At 42.2% G+C, this 21,903-nt stretch overlaps 1 protein-coding gene across 4 annotated transcripts in view; it reads right to left on the bottom strand.

The window, feature by feature from the left end:
• cstpp1 (centriolar satellite-associated tubulin polyglutamylase complex regulator 1) overlaps nucleotides 1-21,903 on the bottom strand; it is a 368,165-nt gene that overhangs the window by 130,996 nt on the left and 215,266 nt on the right. For 3 of the 4 annotated variants that reach the window (XM_043705470.2, XM_043705472.2, XM_043705471.2), the window contains one exon: nucleotides 105-189. The exons of the other annotated variant lie outside the window; for it this stretch is intronic. In XM_043705470.2, coding sequence (XP_043561405.2) covers nucleotides 105-189 — 85 coding nt within the window. The remainder of the gene's footprint in view (nucleotides 1-104; nucleotides 190-21,903) is intronic. 4 annotated transcript variants of the gene reach the window in all.

The raw sequence follows: 21,903 nt of genomic DNA, 5'->3' as shown, positions 1-21,903 counted from the left end.
AAGAAATAAAAATGTCTACTCTCTCTTTGCACAATTTGATCAATCCTTGATTTGGAGAAGGCAACATAGCTGGGATTTGTTAAATAAGAAGAAAAACTACTTGCCTTGCTGCTTTGAGGACATGATCCATTGGAAAATCGTGACAAATAAGCTGCAGCAAAGAATGGTATTCGTTCACTGTCAACAGGTCTGAAATAAAATAATTTCAAATTATAAACAGTCATTGCAGGATAAATCTAGAATAGATGGTTGTTTATAACATGAACACGATTGCATGGGTCTACAACAAGTGTTATGATTGGCATTGATTAAATTGATAGAATATTAGTTACTTACCATTAATTTAGCCAGGAGTTAACACTGTTCATGTTTAAACATGTTTGGAACTTGTCTTGTGAACCAGGTTATTAACAGATAATTGCTAGATATTAACACAATTCTTGATAGCGAGGTTCAAGTCTACTCAACTAAATTAGTCAAAAGACTGGCAGCAACTTCAATGTTTTAAGCATTTCATTGATCATAAATCAATAGATTCTGAGGAAGGGTGACTGGACCCGAAACGTTAACTTTGATTTCGCTTCACAGGTGCTGATAGACCTGCTGAGCTTTTCCACAACTTCCATTTTGGTTTGCAGAACAGTGATTTTTCTCAGTCATGCAAAACTGCATTTTGGCAAAGAATGCCCTTGGCCAGCCATCTCAAAAGAATCATCAGTGACCTTTCCTCCTCAAGAAAGCCAGACATGGCCACTTGGCTAAAGAAGGCACAGGCCCAACTTTCACTCCTGAGTTGGTTGTGTGGATTTGGGAAAGTTCCTGCCTTCAAAACCAAACTTGCAATAAAGTGCCTGGAATATTCAGATTTCCATTCCGGTGGGCACTAATAGGACTCAGGTAGAGCCCGGAGCAGATACAGAGATTGTTGGATGCTGAGGCAGGCTGTTGGAACAGCTCATCTCTGGGACTTTGTCTTGTTTAAAATAAAGATAATGAAATAAAAAAGTAACCCTAACCCCTCACAAATTCATTCACCCTATTCATGCCACCTCACACCATCTCACCAAGTCCCATGGTCTCTCAGGCACTCCATGAATTGAATTGAATTAGCTTCATTGTCATTTGCACTCAAATGAGTGCAATGAAATGTTTGTAGTGTCACCATTTACAGTGCCATCTTAGGTACAAGATACCTCGGTACAGATGCTTAAAAATTTGGTTTAAAGTGGAGAAAAAATTAAAACCCAGCATATGAATAGAAAGGGAAAATATTTTTAAAGTACTCAATTTACAGTCCTTCCATCCCAGTCTATGGCCTCCAGACCACAATGGGCTTCAAAACTTGAGGCCTCACCTCCAGTCAACAAAGGGCCTTGCCTCCCCGTGCCGGTCTTTGGTCCGAGAGTCACCTGCCTATGATGGCCTCTGGTCCGGGACTCACCTCTCGCGAAAGCCCCTTTAACTTATGTCCCTCTCTCCATGTCAAATGTGCTTTATAGTCCTTTGCCAACTTAGTGCCAACTCACACACATGACCCCATATTGATCGTAAGCTCTTAATTGTCCCATGCCAAAGTGTGCTAACTCATGCTGACCCATCCACCCTTCATGTTAAATCACCCATGGGTTAACTAAGGTCAGATGAATAAAGTGATGTTAAAATATCTATTGCAGATTTCAGCATAGTTTTAGAAGAAACACTCTAATTCATTACTTTTAGATGATTTCAAGTTCTTAAACCCTTATGTCATCATAAATATTTGGGTTAACTGCCCAAATCAAAGGCAACTGCATTGCTTTCAACCACTTGGAGCTGTCAATCAAACTGTGATAACAATAAGTTGTGGAAGTAGTCAAGCAGCACAAATCCTTATGTTAACTAACAGTGAAATAGCAAGCACAGATATTTTTTCAACTGTACTCTGGAGTATTTCGAAGAAAAACACATGATGATTTAAATTACTTGACAGCTTAACTATTCCACTAAGCGTATCCATTTCTATGCACACTCATGTCCATGCTGAACAATCCGATAGGAGTGCCTGACATCTTTCAAACACCAGTTCAGATTTCAAAAAGGAACCCCATACCTATCCCAAAGGTATCTTACTCTCCATGAGAAGTACTTTACCTCTCCGAATAACTTAATCCTTAAATGTTGAAACTCCATGAATCATGTTTTGGAAGTCCAGCAATGAAAATTGCTTCTATAGAAATGCAGCAATATCTGTGAATCACAGATGAGTAAAGTATGACTTGCCCTTGCTCCCTAGCCCAATCCCTGCAACGATGGTGGATGTTATGTTGGAGGCTGAGACTTCCAGAATCATGAGTCTGTAAAAATTCTGATCGCAATGCTCAGTACAGTTCGCAAATCCTCAAATATTGAAGCAGTCTGTATCCATATGCAGTAAACCTTTGTACAACATTTACACTTGGACTGATAAGTAGCAGATATTAGTCATGCCATTCAGTTCCCAGGCAATGGCCATCTCCAACAAAAGCAAATTGATAATCTCTTGATATTCAATGGCATTATTATCACTGAATACTGGGGATTCGCACTGACCAGAAACTTAATTAGATCCAGGTTTTTTAATACTGTGGCTGTAAGTAGAAGCAGATACAATAGTAATGTTTAAGAGGCATATTAACATATCAAGAATTAGCAAAGAATAGAGGGATAGGGACCTCATCGAGCAAAGAGGTTTTTAATTTAGAAAGGCCACAGGTTTGGTAGGTGGAAGGGCCTGTTCCTGGCCTGAACTGTTCTTTGTTCTCGTTTTTTTTGTAAGAGCAGATCAGAGGTTGGAACCTTTGGAGCAATTAATTCAGCTTCTAACTCCCCAAATTCAGCTCCTAACTCCTCGAATTGCCTGGATGAGTGCAAGTCTGAGAAGCTTGATACTATCCAGTACAAAGCAGTCCACTTGATCAGCACTCCATCCACCATGTTCAGCATACACTCCCTCTGTCCCAATGCATTGTAACAACGTGTACTATCTACACAATGCACCCTTGCCATTCACCAAAGGTCCTTAGGTATCACTTTCCGAAATTACAAATTCTACCATCTAGAAGAACAAGGACAGTTGACCCATGGGAACAGCACCATCTTCATGTTCCCCTCTAAGGAGCACACCATCCTGGCTTAGTGCTATACTCTCATTCCTTCACAGTGATTGGGTCCAATCTCAGGATCTTCGTTCTTAACAGTGTTGTGGATGTACCCACAGGACACTAACAGTGGTTCAAAAATGTGAATCACTACTGACCTCTCAGTGGCATTCAGTGGGAGAGCAATAAATAGTAACTTTGTCAGCGATGCCTACATCACAAAGACAATGTTTAAAAAAAACACCCATTCTCCTGTGATGTCTAAGAAAAAACAAGTTGGGAAGGAGGTTATCATTCAAGTAGCTCGAGACAGGAAACTTTTTACTTTGGCAAAACGACCCGAGTAAAACGTTCCATGAGGGGAGCCCACCAACCCTGGCAGCCCAAGGCAGATGACCAGGAAAGCAAGGGACTGATATAGCATTATGATTAGAAGTTCTGCCTCAGCTCTCTTGGTTTTTGTCCCAGGTGTTTTAGAAGATTTTAGGCCCTATACCCTCCTTCTTCATTCAAGCCCTCTGGCCCTTTATACCATCAAACCAATCCAGAGCCACTAACCGAATATCTACCATGGGTAGACTTCAGCAGCTGTTCAGTCCCTCAGACTGACTTTTAACCACTTCTTTGTCTGTCCAACTTGTTTTCTGTCTGTCTTTGGGCTCTTTCTCCTCCCTCCTCTCACCCTATCTTCTGTATAAAAACTACCGTCAGTTTTGAAGATGGGTCACTGGATCCGAAATGTTAATTCTGATTTGTTGGCACAGATACTGCCAGACCTGCAGACATTTTCCAGCAATTTCTGAATCAGTTTCAGATTTCTAACATCCACAGTTCTTTTGGTTTTTTTTGTACAGCGTTTTTAAAGATCTGTGGAGCTTTAGTATTTCTGTGAAAATCCAGCCCATTGTCTCTGGAAGCTAGTGGTTTACAATAATGTTTGGTTTTTATTACCAGGTTGATAGGTGTGTAGAAATTCGTGCAACTTGTTAAAGAACAGAGTAACTTGTTAGGTTACTTCGTAGGAAGTGTTGGTGTGGGAGTATAGTCACAAATGAACATCTGGATAGGAATAATGTGATCAAGGATAGTCAGCATGGTTTTGTGAAGGGCAGGTCATGCCTCACAAACCTTATTGAATTCTTTGAGAAGGTGACTAAGGAGATGGACGAGGGGCAAGTGGTAGATGTGGTGTATATGGATTTTAGTAAGGCGTTTGATAAGGTTCCCCATGGTAGGCTACTTCAAAAAATCCGGAGGTATGGCATTGAGGGTGAGTTGGAGGTTTGGATTAGGAATTGGCTGGCTGGAAGAAGACAGAGGGTAGTAGTTGATGGAAAAGGTTCATCTTGGAGTGCCGTCACTAGCGGTGTTCCGCAAGGATCTGTTTTGGGACCATTGCTGTTTGTCATTTTTATAAATGACCTGGAGGAGAGGCTAGAAGGTTGGGTGAGCAAGTTTGCGGATGATACAAAAGTCGGAGGAGTTGTTGACAGTGAGGAAGGATGTGGCAGGTTACAGCGGGATATAGATAAGCTGCAGAACTGGGCAGAAAGGTGGCAAATGGAGTTCAATGTAGTTAAGTGTGAGGTGATTCACTTTGGTAAGAGTAACAAAAAGATGGGGTACTGGGCTAATGGTCGGATACTTGGTAGTGTGGATGAGCAGAGGGATCTTGGTGTCCATGTACACAGATCTTTGAAAGTTGCCACCCAGGTAAATAGTGCGGTGAAGAAGGCATATGGCGTACTGGCTTTTATTGGTAGAGGAATTGAGTTCCGGAGTACTGAGGTCATGTTGCAGTTGTATAAGACTCTGGTGCGGCCGCATCTGGAGTATTGTGTGCAGTTTTGGTCGCCATACTATAGGAAGGATGTGGAGGCACTGGAACGGGTGCAGAGGAGGTTTACCAGGATGTTGCCTGGTATGGTAGAAAGATCGTATGAGGAAAGGCTGAGGCACTTGGGGTTGTTTTCATTGGAGAAAAGAAGGTTTAGGGGTGACTTGATAGAGGTGTACAAGATGATTAGGGGTTTAGATAGGGTTGACCATGAGAACCTTTTTCCACGTATGGAGTCAGCTATTACGATCGGCGTAACATCGAGGGCCAAAGGGCCTGTACTGCGCTGTATTCTTCTATGTTCTATGTTCTATGAGACTGGGTAAGAATGGCAGGTTTGGAGTGATAAACAGATCTTCCTTTTGCTCATCCAAGTTCGCTTATACTTCAGTCTTTCTGTCACTGGTGTGGTGAAAATTAAAATAATCCAGTAAGCTGAAAGAAAGAATAAGCAAATCCTTTGGAAGACTGCAGTGAAGAGAACAGGATGTCTGCTGAAGACCATTAATCCTGAACGGACAGCAGTAAAATTTCTGTTTCAAAATCATTAATTTTTTGCATCTGGAAGAAAGCAGTCTTCAAAGTTGTTCAAAAGCATAAAAATTACAAATGATAGGTTCTTTAATCTTCAGTCAAAATTCCTGAGACATTAAATTACGCTGTTCCATGAGGGTTTTACTTCTTAACTACAGTATTGAAATTCCGTATCAAACTACGCAATAATCTCTCAGACATCTGGTAATAAGCACAAACTTGTAATTAAAAGATACAAGAAATCCACAGGTCCTACATCAGCACAATGAGCCAATATTTCCAACTTCTGCATCTTGCCTTTAAACATAAATATGTACTAAAAAAATATTTGCAATAAAAACTCTAACACAGCAAATCTAAGTAAATTATTCCACTTTAATTTGGATGAGAACCATAATCTGAATTTTTTAATTAGATTTTTAATTAACAAGTTAACTGAGAGCATCTCCTCTATTTACTACACTACTTCGGCCACCTGCAACAAAATACAATGACATGAACTAAAGGGTTGAACTATAACATTACTAAAAGGAGACATGAAGTCAAACTTTTCATCTTGTGCTCATCAGGACTGAAGTGAAAGAAAACCATGGGTTCGCATTTCATTATGGTGGATGATGACCATGTAACCATTGTCAATTCTTGTTAAAAACCCATCTAGAGCACGAACATCCTTTAGGTAAGGAAATATGCCATCTTTGCTCAAAAACTGCATGAATTCATGTAAGACTCCCTTATCTCACTTTTTAGATTAGAATAGTCTAAACATTATGGCACAGACAGGGAACACAGGGGGCTAACACCTTCAACATATTGTCTAGCTAACACCAATTGTTACAGTTAACCTGAGAATGCAACTTTTAAAAAAACATTTTGTGATTTATACATGAAAGAAGTGAAACTATCATGGTATTTGAACAGATGAAAGACTCAACAAACAATCAATGTATTTTTCAATGTATAATTTCAGTTACATCACACTGTAAACTTTTGCTATAAATTCTGTGTCTTACAATTGTGTCCTCCACAACCACCTGATGAAGGAGCAGCGCTCTGAAAGCTAGTGCTTCCAATTAAAACTGTTGGACTATAACCTGGTGTTGTGTGATTTTTAACGGGAGTTCAGGTACACTGTGGTAACTGGTTTCAAATAATGTGACATTAAAAATCTTAAATGACCACAGGAAAGTTCAAACATTGTCTTAACACTGAGACTCACAAATAGCACTGATTAGTGCAGTGATGCAATCACATCAGCGAGGTACAACTCATAGAGTATGGGTTCCCTGATTGGAGCTGTTAATTTGGTCCAATCAGGGAGCCCTGGCTAACAGATATAAATAAACATGTAGCCGGAAGGGCCATGGGTGGGCCGAAGCTGAAAGGGGCGGGCTGCCTTAGAGTGGCTGGAAGGTGGGAGGGATAGGTGGCTTGATGGGTTGCTGGGGGGGTGGGGGGGATCTGTATTCTATGCACTGTTTCTTATCTAATTGGGCTGTCTTGTATGTATTTGTCACTGCTTTGTTATTGATGAATGAAAGTGGGATTTGAGGATTGTCCTCATTTCCCTGAAAACTGGTTGAACGGTGGGGTTTGGGTTTGGCTTTGCTACTCCTCTCTCTTGTAAATTGCTGTTTCTCTGTATACAGCTGTTAATGTTAATTGTTTGTAAACTGTACTGTTTAATAAAATAAAAAAAGGATAAAAAATATAGACATGTCAGACAGCCTGTTCACTCTGAGAGCTGGCTTTGAGGGAGCTGGATCAGCGTTAAGGATTCTGTAAATAAAGGTGACTTGATGATGGGATTCTGGCCTCTGTGGAGTTATTTCAATTAGCTCATAGTGTCACAGCTTCTAAATCTCTGTAGTTGTGTCTTTAATGCTGCTCATTATACCTTGCTTTCAGGACAATTTATACACAATGCTCAGTAATTCCAGCAATTTCTACTGACTGAGCAATTGTGTTATTTTCTTATGAATTACTGCTCTAAATATTCCATTACATAAAATACAGAAGAATAAATACCAGACAAATCAAGGTTTTTGATGGCATTTATAACTCATGAGAGCAAAGCTTCATCCAGATATTCCAACCACTGGATCCAGAAATTTGACCGAAGGTTTGAAGGCCCTCCCTGTGATTGATACCTAATGAATTTTATATGGGTGTTTAGTCTGTTTTCATCCATTTTCATGCAGATATTTTCATCCTTTCTCCCCTACAGAGTTTCGCCAGTTTTTGATTCAGATCTCCAGCTGTTCGTTGTTTCATTCATACAGATGTTTCTTGTTCATAACACATTAGAACTTTAAAGAGCTACCGTTGAGTAGAAAACTTTGGTCACGATACACAGAGGGGAATGAGAGTAGACACTGAGTGTTACTGGAGAGGGTTTTATAAATAAGGAGTTAGACAGAAATATGGAGGGGTTTGGAGAGGAATTGAAAAGAGATATGGATTGAGGACTGTGCTATAAATGTGGAGTGGATTAAAGGAGACGGGCAGGATGCCTGAGTCAGTGGGCCAATGGAAATGGGAGAGTATCAAAAAGACAAAAATATAAGGAGTAAGAGCAAGTTTAGAGCATTTAGACCATTGAGCTGAGAATAGGAGACTGAATGTAGTCACTGAAGATTTAAACCATCAAGCCTGGAATAGGAGACTGGATGTAGTCATTGAAGCTTTTCTCTAGGTCAACACAAACCCAAACTTACATGCATTTGAAATTAAATCAGTAAAGTTCTGAGAATGCTCCGTAGATGAGGCTGCAAATGTGGAGAGAAAAACAGAGTTAATATTTTAGGTCAATGACCTTGCTATGTTACTCAGTCTTATTAAGTGCTGAGGAAGCAGGGTGGTGTTGGTGTTCAGTGTGCAATATTTCAGAAGGAAACTAAAATGAGAGTCTGAGGTGCACTGATAACTGGAGGAGATTTGATATATAAAACATACTTAAAGTTTAGAGTATTGATAGAATAGAGCAGGATGGCACACTTCTTATCCCTGTTGTTTCAAGTCATGGTCACTGAATCGATGTTGGAACAGAAACTGGGTTCCAATCTTCAAGCTAATATTGAGTTCTTTTATTCACAGAATTTCACAGAGTTCTTTAACTTACAGTTCTGAATGAGCAGTTCTACACCCAACTGCCTTTCATGGTTATACAGAGCACCAAAGAATGATAAGGTGACCATGCAACCCAATATGCCTGTGCTGGACCTCCAAACGATTGAGGCCCAAATCTTCGTTCATAAATCTTTTATGAACTTCAATATGCCGGTCCCATCTCTCCCAATCTTCTCCACTTTCAAGTGAACAATTCCACATTCCACAACTCCGTTTTGACAGAGCGACAAGGAGAGAAAGTGAGGTGAAGCGAGGGCTGCCGCGAAGGGTAAGTTTTCCCACTTAAAAAGGGTCTTACCTCGGGAGTCAGGCCTCCATTTTGACAGAGCAGCGAGGAGAGAGGGTGAGGTGAAGCAAGGGCTGCCGGGAAGGTATGGGCTTAATTTATATTTGGGCAGGGGACTTCAGAGCATGTGCCTCTTGCTTGATGTGGGAGCTTAGGAACGTGTCTGACGTCCCTGATTCTTACACTTGCAAGAAGTGTGTCCAGCTGCAGCTGTTGTTTGACCACATGATGGCTCTGGAACTGCAGATGGACTCACTGTGGAGCATCCGCAATGCTGAGGAGGTCGTGGATAGCATGTTTAGTGAATTGGTCACACCGCAGGTTAGAATTACTGAGGGAGACAGTGAATGGGTGACTAAAAGACAGAAAAAGAGTAGGAAGGCAGTGTAGGTGTCCCCTGTGGTCATCTCTGTCCAAAACAGGTATACCGTTTTGGATACTGTTAGGGGAGATGGCTCACCAGGAGAGGGCAGCAGTTGTCAAGATCATGGCACCGTGGCAGGCACTGCTGTTCAGAAGGGCGGGAATAGGGCCATAGTCATAGGGGATTCTATTGTGAGGGGAGTAGATAAGCAGTTCTGTGACTGAAAACGGGACTCCCGGATGGTATGTTGCCTCCCAGGTGCTCAAGTCAGGGATGTCATCGCTTGGCTGCAGAACATTCTAAAAGGGGAGGGTGAACAGCCAGTTGTCGTGGTGCATATGGTTACCAACGATATAAGTAAAAAACAAGCTGAGGTCCTGAAAGCAGAATTCAGGGAGCTAGGAGAGAAGTTAAAGAGGAGGACCTCAAAGGTAGTGATCTCAGAATTATTACCAGTGTCACGTGCTAGCCAGTGTAGAAATGAAAAAATAGGCAGGATGAACATGTGGCTTGAGAGATGGTGTAGGAGGGAAGGGTTCAGATTTGTTGGACACTGGTACCGGTTCTGGAGAAGATGGGTCAAATACAAAATGGACGGTCTACATCTGAACCAGGCCGGAACCAATGTCGCTTGGGGGAGTTTTTGCTACTGCTGTTGGGGAGATTTTAAACTAATGCGGCAGGGGACTGAGAACCAGAAGAGAAAACAAGTAGGCAGCGAGGTGGAGACTGTAAGAATCATGAAGATAGCATTAATAAAGGGAAGAGTAGGCAGAGAGCAGATGAGCGCAAAAGAACTGGTGGCCTGAAATGCATCTGCTTTAATGAAAGGAGTATAGTGTGTAAGGCAGATGAACTTAGGGCTTGGATTGGTCCCTAGGAGCATGACGTTATTGCAATCACAGAGACTTGGTTGAAGGAAGAGCATGATAATTGACAACTAATTGCTCCAAGATATAGACACTTCAGATAGGACAAGGAGGGAAGTAAAAGGAGGTGGGGGGTGGAGTCGCATTGCTGGTTAGGGATGATATCATGGCTGTGCTAAAGGAGGACACTATGGAGGTCTTGGGTACTGAGTCATTACGGGTGGAGCTGAGAAATAAAAAGGGTGCAGTCACATTGCTGGGGCTGTATTACAGGCCTCCCAACAGTGAGCGTGAGGTAGAAGAACAAATAGGTAAATAGATTATGGAAAGATGTAGAGGCAATAGGGTAGTGGTGATGGGAGATTTTAATTTTCCCAACATTGACTGGGATACATTTCGTGTCAGAGGTCTGGATGGGATAGAATTTGTAAGAAGCGTCCAGGAGAGTTTTCTAGAGCAGTATGACAATAGTCCGACGAGGGAAGGGGCCATATTGGACCTGGTACTGGGGAATGAGCCAGGCCAGGTGGTGGAAGTTGAGGTGGGGAATGTCTTTGAGAACAGTGACCACAATTCTGTAAGTTTTAGAATACTTGTAGATAAAGAAGAGAGTGGTCCTAAGGGAAGAGTACTAAAGTGGGCCAAGGCCAATTATATCAAAATTAGGCAGGAGCTCAGAAATGTGGATTGTACACAGCCATTTGAAGGCAAGTCCACATTTGATATGTGTGAGGCTTTCAAAGATAGGTTAAAGATAGTGCAGGATAGGCATGTCCTGTTGAAGGCAAAGGATAGGAAGGGCAAGATTCGTGAACGTGGATGACAGGAGAAATTGTACGACTAGCCATGAGGAAAAGGGAAGTGAACATAAGGTCCAGGCAGCTAAGAACAGAATGGGCCCTGGAGGAATATCAGAAGAGTAGGGCCAGTCTTAAACGAGAAATCAAGCAGGTTAAAAGGGGTAATGAAATAGCTTTAGTGAGCAGAATTAAGGAGAATCCCAAAGCTTATTATTCTTATATAAGAAGCAAGCAGGTAACTAGGGAAAGGATTGGTCCACTAAAGGATAATGAAGGAAGGCTGTGTGTCGAGCCTGAGAGAATGAGTGAGATTCTGAATGATTACTTTGCATCAGTGTTCACTGCGGAGAGGAATATGATGAATCTTGAGATTAGAGATAGAAGTTTGAATAGTCTGGATCATGTTGACAGAAGTAGGGAAGATGTGTTGGGTAGGCTAGAGGTTCCTGAAGAAGGGCTTATGCCCGAAACGTTGATTCTCCTGTTCCCTGGATGCTGCCTGACCTGCTGCGCTTTTCCAGCAACACATTTTCAGCTAGGCTAGAGGTTATTAAGGTGGACAAATCGCCAGGACCGGATGGGATCTATCCCAGGTTGCTGAGGGAGGCGAGAGAGGAAATAGCTGGGGCCCTGGCAGATATCTTTGTGGCATCCTTAAATACAGGTGAGGTCCCGGAGGACTGGAAGGTTGCTCATGTTGTTCCCTTGTACAAGAAGGGTAGTAGGGATATTCCAGGTAACTACAGACCAGTGAGCCTGATGTCAGTGGTGGGAAAGTTGCTGGAGAGGGTACTGAGGGATAGGATCTATTTATATTTAGAAAAGAATGGGCTTATCAGTGACAGACAATATGGTTTTGTGCGGGGTAGATGGTGCCTTACCAACTTAATAGAATTCTTCGAGGAAGTGACCAAGTTGATAGATGAAGGAAGGGTTGTTGATATCATATACATGGACTTTAGTAGGGTGTTTGATAAAGTTTCCCATAGTAGATTAATGTAGAAAGTGAAGTAACATGATGTGCAGGATGTTCTAGCTGGGTGGATAAAGAACTGGTTGAGCAACAGGATACAGAAAGTAGTAGTTGAAAGGAGTTTCTTGAAATGGAGCAAGGTGACCAGTGGTGTTGTTTGTGATATACATAAATGATCCGGAAGAAAGCACTGTTGGTATGATCACCAAGTTTGCAGATGACACAAAGATTGGTGGAGCAGCAGAAAGCATAAGGGACTGTCAAAGAATCCAGGAGGATATAGATAGACTGGAGAGTTGGGCAGAAAAGTGGCAGATGGCTTTCAATCCAGACAAATGCGAGGTGATGCATTTAGGCAAGTCTAATTCTTGAGCGAATTATACAATGAATGGAAGAGGCTTGGGAAAAATTGATGGGCAGAGAGATCTGGGAGTGCAGGTCCATTGTACCCTGAAGGTTGCTGCACAGGTGGATAGAGTAGTCAAGAAGGCATATAGTATGCTTGCCTTCATTGGATGGGGTATTGAGTATAAGAGCTGGCAAGTCATGTTAAAATTGTACAAGGCATTGGTTCGGCCACATTTAGAATACTGTGTACAGTTCTGATTGCCACATTACCAAAAGGATATGGACGCTTTGGAGAGGGTGCAGAGAAGATTTACGAGGATGTTGCCTGGTATGGAAGGTGCTAGCTATGAAGAGAGGTTGAGTAGGTTAGGTTTATTTTCACTAGAAAAAAGGAGATTGAGGGGGGAACCTGATTGAGGTTTACAAAATCATGAAGGGTATAGACAGGGTGGATAGAGACCAGCTTTTTCCCAGGGTGAAGGATTCAATCACGAGAGGTCATGCTTTCAAAATGAGAGGTGGAAAGTTCAAGGAGGATACACGTGGTAAGTACTTCACACAGAGGGTGGTGGGCGTTTGGAACGTGATGCCAGCAGAAGTGGAAGAGGCAGGCACGGTAAATTCATTTTAAGATGTGTCTGGACAGATGCATGAGTAGGTGGGGAGCAGAGGGATACAGATGCTTAGGAGTTGGGTGGCAGGTTTAGAAAGTAGATTTGGATCAGCTCAGGCTTTGAGGGCCGAAGGGCCTGTTCCTGGGCTGTAAATTTTCTTTGTTCTTCTTTGTTCTTTATTCTTCTGCACCTCCATTGATCTGAAGGTTTTCAGCCCTGATACCATCCTAGTCAACCTCCTTTGCACCTTGACATCCTTCCTGAAGTGTACTGCCCAGAAATGGTCACAATGATCCATCTAGGTTTTGTAATCTGCGTCTCTATTGATAAAGAAAAGGATCCTGTATGACTTTTCAACTTTGAAAGCGTGACCTCTTGTTACTGAATCCTTCACCCTGAGAAAAAGCTGGTCTCTATCCACCCTGTCTATACCCTTCATGATTTTGTAAACCTCAATCAGGTCCCCCTCAATCTCCTTTTTTCTAGTGAAAATAAACCGAACCTACTCAACCTCTCTTCATAGCTAGCACCTTCCATACCAGGCAACATCTTGGTAAACCTTCTCTGCACGCTCTCCAAAGCATCCACATCCTTTTGGTAATGTTCTCAATCTTCCTGCTATCTGCAATATCGTGTGCACATACATCCCCAGGGCCCACATTCAAAACGATCATTTCATTTTTAATAGCAATATTATAAAAATTTACAACATTTTGAAACCATCCCAGATGTACAATAAGTTAATGTCCTGCAATAAAACCCTTTATATGAAATAACCTACTTTAAAAGAACAGTGTGTGAAAACACAATAGAATGACCCATCCTGATGAGCTATGTTATCTTGCTTTTAGTTTACTAACAATATTTATTTGACCCAGGATAAAGATGTCCTAAATGTTTAGACAGCTACTAAATTCCAAGAATCTGCAAACACTTCAAGGCATTCTATCTATTATGCAGTTAAAAGACCTTGCAAATGACTTAATGCTTTATTTCTATTTACTTGCCTGTTTACCGATGGTTCAGGAGCAGAATGTTAAAAAGGAATTTGCTGCTGTGAAAGATAAATTCAGCAGGAACTTTTTCTTTGGTGTGGTGATGCTTTGGGAATTATGCACTAGGTTTTAAGGGGAAGGATTTGGAAATGCTTAAGTTTTGTCTTTTAGAAATTAGAGTGAGTTCACACAGGTAGACCATCCTCCTAGCCATATGCTGCAATTGCTTAGAGAGATGAACCTCATCTCTAAATGTGCTAATTAGACTCACTTCAAAGTTTCATCTACTTGAGATAATGTTATTAGGCACCCAGAAGAGATTTGTCTGCTGAAGATTTTGAGTATCAAGCTGACACAGGGTTGGAGTTTGCAGTTGTAAAGTTCCATTATTCACTTAAAAAAAAGCTTGATGATATCGTGCCATCAATCCAATGTCATCACAATGTTCCAATATAATGGAACGTGACGGGGTGTCAAAATCAGAAGCGCACCAACACTTTCAAAAAAATAGTTAAAGAGCAGATTGACCGTAAGATTTGGTTACCCGTTTTTGGTAGGCACACAGGAAACGTTTGAGAGTGAGTCACGTCAATTAGGAGGAGGTAGCCCAAGGGCAGATGAGAATATGGCCATGCCTAAATATAACAGCTTAGTCTGGTTGTGTAGGTGGCAGTTTATGGATGTTGATAGACTTAATCTATTCACTTGTTTTCAGGCTGCTGTAACAAATAAGGGGAGCGAAAAAGCAGAAGCCTTTCAAAGTTATGGCGATGACTGACTTCCTCTTGCTGGTCTAACCTCTCTCCTACCTGATCTCCCAGCCTAAATGCTCAAATGAGGGCATTTGAGATTCCTGATGCAAATTCCCACCTTCCTGATGACTGACTGCAATTGGCTGTCGAACACTTAATCTGCCACGGTGAAGACAGCAGGGGGCAGGAGTGAGCAGACCACACACTTTCTGTTCTGCACAACCATCTGATGAAGGAGCGTCGCTCCGAAAGCTATTGTGCTTCCAATTAAACCTGTTGGACTATAACCTGGTGTTGTGTGATTTTTAACTTTGTTCTGCCTAATGCATCCCACCAGAAACTATAAAACACAGCTTCTGCTTACCAGTGAATGCCTGAATAGGGAAGCAACTGTCAGGATAACCCTGGTGCTTCCTGGGAAATACATGGAGAAAAATGCAAAGAGACATAAGTAGGGGCAGTCATTTAGGATTGTTTCTGAAAGAACGGCAACAAAAGGCTGAGCTAGTTATTGTAAGGTTAGAGTCAGCCAATCCTGTGTAAAAGCCTTCATCTGTTTTAAAGGCAAGATGGAGCAAAATCAAATCTAAGTCGACCTCATAATCTACAGATAATGTTATTAGGCACCCAGAAGAGATTTGTCTGCTGAAGATTTTGAGTATCAAGCTGACACAGGGTTGGAGTTTGCAGTTGTAAAGTTCCATTACTCACATAAAAAAAAGCTTTGGTTTACCAGGAATGATCTGACGCTAAGTGAACGAAGTGGGATTGGATTTAACTATTACTGGTACATTCACGTGCTGTCTGTCAGTCAGAATAGCTTAATGATTCATGTCAAGCCACAGCCTTCGAAGTATTTTCAGCTCACCTACTGAAAGACAAGGGAAGCACAGCTGACGGCTGATGTGAAACACAGGTGCAAATCTTACTTTCCCTGAATGGGGAAAGAGTGGCGCCATGGTAATGTCACTGCATTAGTAATACAGGAACTCAGTCTAATGTTCTGTGTGTGTAAATTCAAATCCCTGAACAGCAGCTGGTGCCATTTAAAATTAATAAAGCCTGGAATTGAAAATTCAGCATAAAGCTATCTTTAGTCGTCATAAAAATCCATCTGATTCACTAATGTCCCCTTTCAGAAACAAAATCTGCAATCCATACCTGTTCTGGCCTACGCGTGATTCTAGAACCCCAGTGATGTGGTTGACTCTTAAGTAGTTCTCTGAAATGGCCTTAGCCAGTCACAAGTTGAAGGACAACTGGGGATGAGCAACAAAGGCTAGCTTGCCACTGATGCCCACATCCCATGAAATAATGTTTAAAATGTCATTCTCTTGGACAAACATGGTGAAACTGTAATAGAAAATCACTGACTTCAAGCTAGAGGCCTCCCCCATAACACTTTCTTCTGGTGGGCCACAGTTTAAGCAGCTAACATTGGAACTAAAAAGAGGAGAATATCTACTAAACAAATTGATTGAAGCTCCTGTGTATAAAATTAAGATTGGGTGATATATGTCTTCTCACCTTGGGCTATTCGGGTTGTTTATCAGGGAGCCCAACAAATTAGAACAATTATAATAGCAAGAAATACATGGAAGAAAACATTGTAGACAGCAGCCTCATTAATTACAAACCAACAATGTACAAAGATGTAAACAAGCTTGCTTCCCATCTATCAGCTGTCAACATGTTTAATGTTCTGGGTTGCAAACAAATTGTTGCGCTGCAAGTTGAATAGCAAATGGAACTTTTTCAAAAATGCAATAAAAATGTTGATTGCAGTGAATACATTGTAATAAAAATATTGATTGCCCTGAACGAACTGTGATGGAAATAGCCAATGTCATTAAACAGGACTGTAAAATAATAACTGTAAGATCAGGAATTATCTTCTGTCTTTTGATACTAGAGTCATACAGCAAGGAAATAGACCCTTCAATCTAACCAGCCCATGCCAATCATAATCCCAAACTAAATCAGTCCCACCTACCTGTACTTGGCCCGTGTCCCTCCAAATCTCTCCTATTCAGGTACTTATCCAAATAACTTTTAAATGTTGCAACTGCACCTGCATCCACCACTTTCTCTGGCAGTTCATTCCACATGCACAAATCACTCTCTGTGTTAAAAAAAATGTCCATCATGTTCTTTTTAAATCTTTCTCTTCTCATCTGAAAATTATGACCCTTCGTTTTGAACTCCCCACTCCAGGGAAAAGACCCTTGTTAGTCATCTATGCCCTTCAGGATTTTATAAACCTCAATGAGGTCACCCCTCAACCTCCTACGCTCCACTGGAAAATGTCCCAGTCATTCCTGTCTACTTTTATATCTCAAACCCTCCATTCCTGGTAACATGCTAGTAAAATCTTTTGGAACCCTCTCCAGTTTAATGATATCCTTCCTATAACAGGGTGACAAGTCTCTGACATCTCCAGGTATGAGTGGTTAATATATGCAGGTGTTGATTGAAGCTTCTGAATGTTGCTGTCTGATTGCCTTTTGAGTAAGGCATCTTGATGTTGGAGCCCAAAAGGTCCCAATGTTTCTTCGAGCTTCCTGCTCATAAATTTGGTGTTTTACCCACATGCAAATATGAGATGAGCTGAGAAGAACGTCATCATGCAGTAAAACCCAACCTAACCCAAGTGTAAGACTGTTTTTACACCTCCCTCTATCGTGCTGGATAACCTCAACATGACATCCCAACAGAGATAGCACATGACATGATAGCACATAAAATGATCAATGTGGACAGATTTCACCTCTAATGCTGTGTGCATAAGGAAATGTCTTCGTTCTAAAGAAAACAAGTTAGAATAAAAATATAATGTATGAGCAAATTACTGTAGGCGCTGAAAAGTGTACTGAAAACAACAAATGCTGGCATTACAGCAGGTCAGGTAGCATCCATGGAGAGACAGCAAGCTAACATTTCCAGTCTAGATGACTCTTCCTCAGAGCTCTAATGAAGAGTCATCGAGACTCGAAACATTAGCTTGTTCTCTCTCCATGGATGCTGCCTGAATCTAATAAAAGCAGAATTAGAAATATTGATTCTGACAAAAATAAAACTAAATGTAGATTTTCAACCCTTGCTGCCATTTGGCTGGATTTTACTCTCAACTAAAATGTTGGCTGGAAATTCTTTAAAACTTTTTGGAAAAGCTAACCATGTTATGAAATGGGCAGAATAACATTGGTGACTTATTTATGTATGATGGGCAGGCTGCCAATTTTGATGGCATTACGAAGGTGAGCTTGGAGGTGTTGTGGTAAGCCCCTACCCCATCCACTGAAACACACACAGCTCAGCCCTGTAACATTCAGCTCATTGTGCCTGTTCCTCACTCTACTTGGTCCTCAGTTAACTCAAGGGAGGCAGCCTTCAGTCACACTAAATGAAGGGTAGCCTCCAATACCAATCCAGGAGCTTGGACACAGTCAGCTGCTTAGGGCAGTCAGGGTCAGCATATCTCCATTATAAGGGGTGATTAGATTAGATTAGATTTCCTACAGTGTGGAAACAGGCCCTTCGGCCCAACAAGTCCAGACCGACCCTCCGAAGAGTAACCCACCCAGACACATTTCCCTCTGACTAATGCACCTAACACTGTGGGCAAATTAGCATGGCCAATTCACCGGACCTGCACGACTTTGGATTGTGGGAGGAAACCAGAGCACCCAGAGGAAACCCACACAGACACGGGGAGAATGTGCTAACTCCACATAGACAATCGCCCGAGGCTGGAATCGAACCTGAGTCCCTGGCACTGTGAGGCAGTAGTGGTAGCCACTGAGCCACTGTGCTGCCTGTGAGGTGTGGCATTCCAAGGAGCAGCATGGTGGCACAGTGGTTAGCACTGCTGCCTCACAGTGCCAGAGACCTGGGTTCAATTCCCACCTTGGGCAACTGTCTGTGTGGAGTTTGCACATTCTCCCTTTGTCTGTGTGGATTTCCTCCAGTTGCTCCGGTTTCCTCCCACAGTCCAAAGATGTGCAAGTTAGGTGAATTGGCTTTATGCTAAATTGCCCATAGTGTTAGGTGTAGGGGAATGGGTCTAGGTGGGTGGGTCTTCGGAGGGTCATTGTGGACTTGTTGGGCCGAAGGGCCTGTTTTCACACTGTAAGTAATCTAAAACTATATGCTGAAGGACACACTAAAGTGTGGTGCAGCTGCCGCCAAGACGCATTTGGGAAAGAGCACTGTCTGAAGTCTTTATGCCAAAGTTAAATGGGGGTCTATTCAGTTATCAGATCCCCCTCATTCCTCAAATGTACATAAATATAGTCTTATACAAGTGGTTTGTTTGGATAGTCAAACTCCAATGTTTGTTTCCTTGATATGCTACTGGACAGAACCAACTGTGTTTGTGATTCTGTATATATACATAAAGATTTTTTTTAGGTATAAAATATATTTTGAAATAAAAAATGGACCAAAAAGCTAAGTGACATATAGCCCACCATCCATCTTGCCTCTTTAAGCTCTATTGTGAGATGTTTTTGTTCCTGGAATGAGAAACAGGAAGGTACTCAGGGAGATTAAAATGGCTGGCGCAGCTATCAAAGCTGGTTCAGAGTGGGGGAAAAGTGATGAGTTATCATGAACGAGTAGGCATGCAGGGCTACTGCTGTTGGGGGTTAGGGCGGCTGAGAGTGAATGAACAATCTATTGCAGGTAAAGTGAGAGTGGTAGAGATGAACCTTAGTGGGAGTTGGGTGAAGTAGCAGTGACAGAGTAAGTATGAGGTCGCAGAGAGTAGATAGTGGTATTTATCCTGCTAGAGTGGAGAACGTCATTAACGTTCTTCCGACAGTGCTGGGCATTCCACCAGACGGCTAAGACTGCACTGATCCGGATCTCAAACTTGGGCCAGCCTGGTATGGTCTGGTATCATCGCCTCCAACACTGGGAAGAGAATGAATCTCCCCTACATTATTGTGTGCAAAAGGACAACCGTTCTGACTTTGCCTGTTAGTCATGCAGGGCGCCAAGCTCCTGTTCTCTGCTATGTCTGGAGCAAATGTCACAAAGCAAACAGGGCAGCTCTGGACTAAAAGTGTTTGTCTGGGTGCACAATGGCTTTTTAAAGATGGGGGCAGCACCAGGGATGACAGTCTAATCAGAGATATCCCAGCAATGGCAAATGGTTCTGGTTACGACAAGTAGTAGAATTGGGCTAGCATTGGACTAGAGGAATGTCACAGGGGTGTGGGAAGTAGTTGATGACGTGAGTTTGGGAATGGCAGCATGAGAAAATGTGCTAGGACTCTTCTGTAATCTATCCGTGGAACTGGAAGCCTTTACATAAATCTTTTCTGCACCCTCTCTAAAACACTACCTTCATACCCTTTTTAAAGAACAATATCCAGAATTAAACAATTAACCTGATGCTGAGCCAGTATTTTATTAAAGTTCACCATAACCTGATTGCTTTTGCTCCTATTTCTAAAACTGAGGATACTTTATGATTTATTGAACATTTTCTAAACCTGCTCCTCCACCCTCAATAATTTGTATTACATCTCCCCAGACTCCTTTGCTCCTACTTTCCCCTTATTCTGTATTGTCCGAGGAGAAGGGCTGCCAATCTGTAAGCATCCTCTGTCCTCCACACACCATCATGGCTTGTATCTATATTGCTGTCCCTTTAATGCCATTGTGTCAGCTCCCTCCCAAACAGCACTGTGGGCATACATTGGGTGGCACAATGGTAAGCACTGCTGTCTCACGGTGCCAGGGATTCAGTTCAATTCCACCTGTCTGTGTGGGGTTTGCATATTCTCCCTGCATCTGTGTGGGTTTGCTCTGGCTGCTCCAGGTTCTTCCCACAGTCCAACGATGTACAGAATCGGTGGATTGCCCATGCTAAATTTACCATAGTATGCAGGCTAGGTGGGTTAGCTACAAGAAATGCAGGGTTAGGGGGATGGGTTGGGTCTAGGTAGGATGCTCTTCAGAGGGTTGATGTGGACCTGATGGGCCGAATGGTTGCTTCCACACCGTAGGGATTCTATGATCAGATTATTTAGATTGGTCTTGGATTCACTATTCTTTTCACAGCATTTTTATGTCAGATATTCTGCATATATTTTGGGATAGAATGAGCCACAAAATTGCAACTGCTGCAGGTCTGAATCAAAATAGAAATTGCTGGTAAAACTCAGCAGGTCTGGGGGGAGAAGCCAGAGTTAACATTTCCACCATGAAGGCAGTGTCCAGTGCCCATTGGCTCAGTTACACCCTCACAATGGAATTTCCTGTGTGGTTTCACATTGCTGAGGCTAGCAGTCTCCTGCCAGCTGCCTGAATTCATTCCAGGTACACCGGAAGATGGCTGTTGAAGGTCAGACATCTCAGCTCCAGGACCTCACTGCAGGAGTTCCTCAGGACTATGTCCTAGCCTGAACCATCTTCAGCTGCTTCATGACCTTTCCATGAACTTCACAGTTGCTTATGAAACCTTCGATTATTTCAACCTCAATCTAAACATGCCTCCCTGACAAATCAACTTCTCCCCCGTGACTGTGCACAATCCGTCCTAAAGTCAACACCCTGAGATGGACACCCATTTGATCATTACTGACATTAATCTTTAGGCTCATTTTTTAACCTTAACTGACTATCGCCCACCTCTCCTAGGAAGCCAGGACCCTTCACACTATCCTTTCTCTGTTTCCAAACCGCACTCCACAACCCCATCCCCTTTTTCCGAGATTCCATGCTAGCTGCCACCTATGTGTCACAGAGTTCAACAGGGAAAATCTCTGACCACAGACACAAGTTCATAAGGTCAATGATTGCGCATCACCTTTGAACAAATGAGAACATGTAGCAAGATTCTTTTGTGTTACTGATTTCTCTTGAAAGTAAGTCGTAATTTTAAAAAGGTTCCATGACAATGAGCATTCATGACAGGTAAATGTACTCCAAGTACAAACATGCCTCAGGCTGGTGTGAGGTTCCAAACATTGCAAATAAACATTGGGAAATCAAAATTCACTCCCCATCTCGTCATAGAATCATAGATTCATAGAGACGTAGATCATGGAAACAGATCGTTCGGTCTAACTCGTGCATGCCAACCATTTATCCAAAATAATACTAGTCCTATTTGCCAGCACTTGGCCTACATCCTTCTGAACCCTTCCTATTCTTATACCCATTCAGCCATTTAAATGTTATAATTGTACGAGCCTCCACCACTTCCTCTGGCAGCTCGTTCCACACATGCACCACTCTTTGCATGAAAAAGTTCCCCTTTAGATCTCTTTTAAATC

Source organism: Chiloscyllium plagiosum, unplaced genomic scaffold (genome assembly GCF_037043375.1).
Source record: "Chiloscyllium plagiosum isolate Xiang-an unplaced genomic scaffold, Cpla_swu_hap1 HiC_scaffold_18, whole genome shotgun sequence".
NCBI lineage: Eukaryota > Metazoa > Chordata > Chondrichthyes > Orectolobiformes > Hemiscylliidae > Chiloscyllium > Chiloscyllium plagiosum.
Note: the sequence above shows the minus strand (reverse complement) of the source record. Positions and strands in the feature narration are given on the sequence as shown.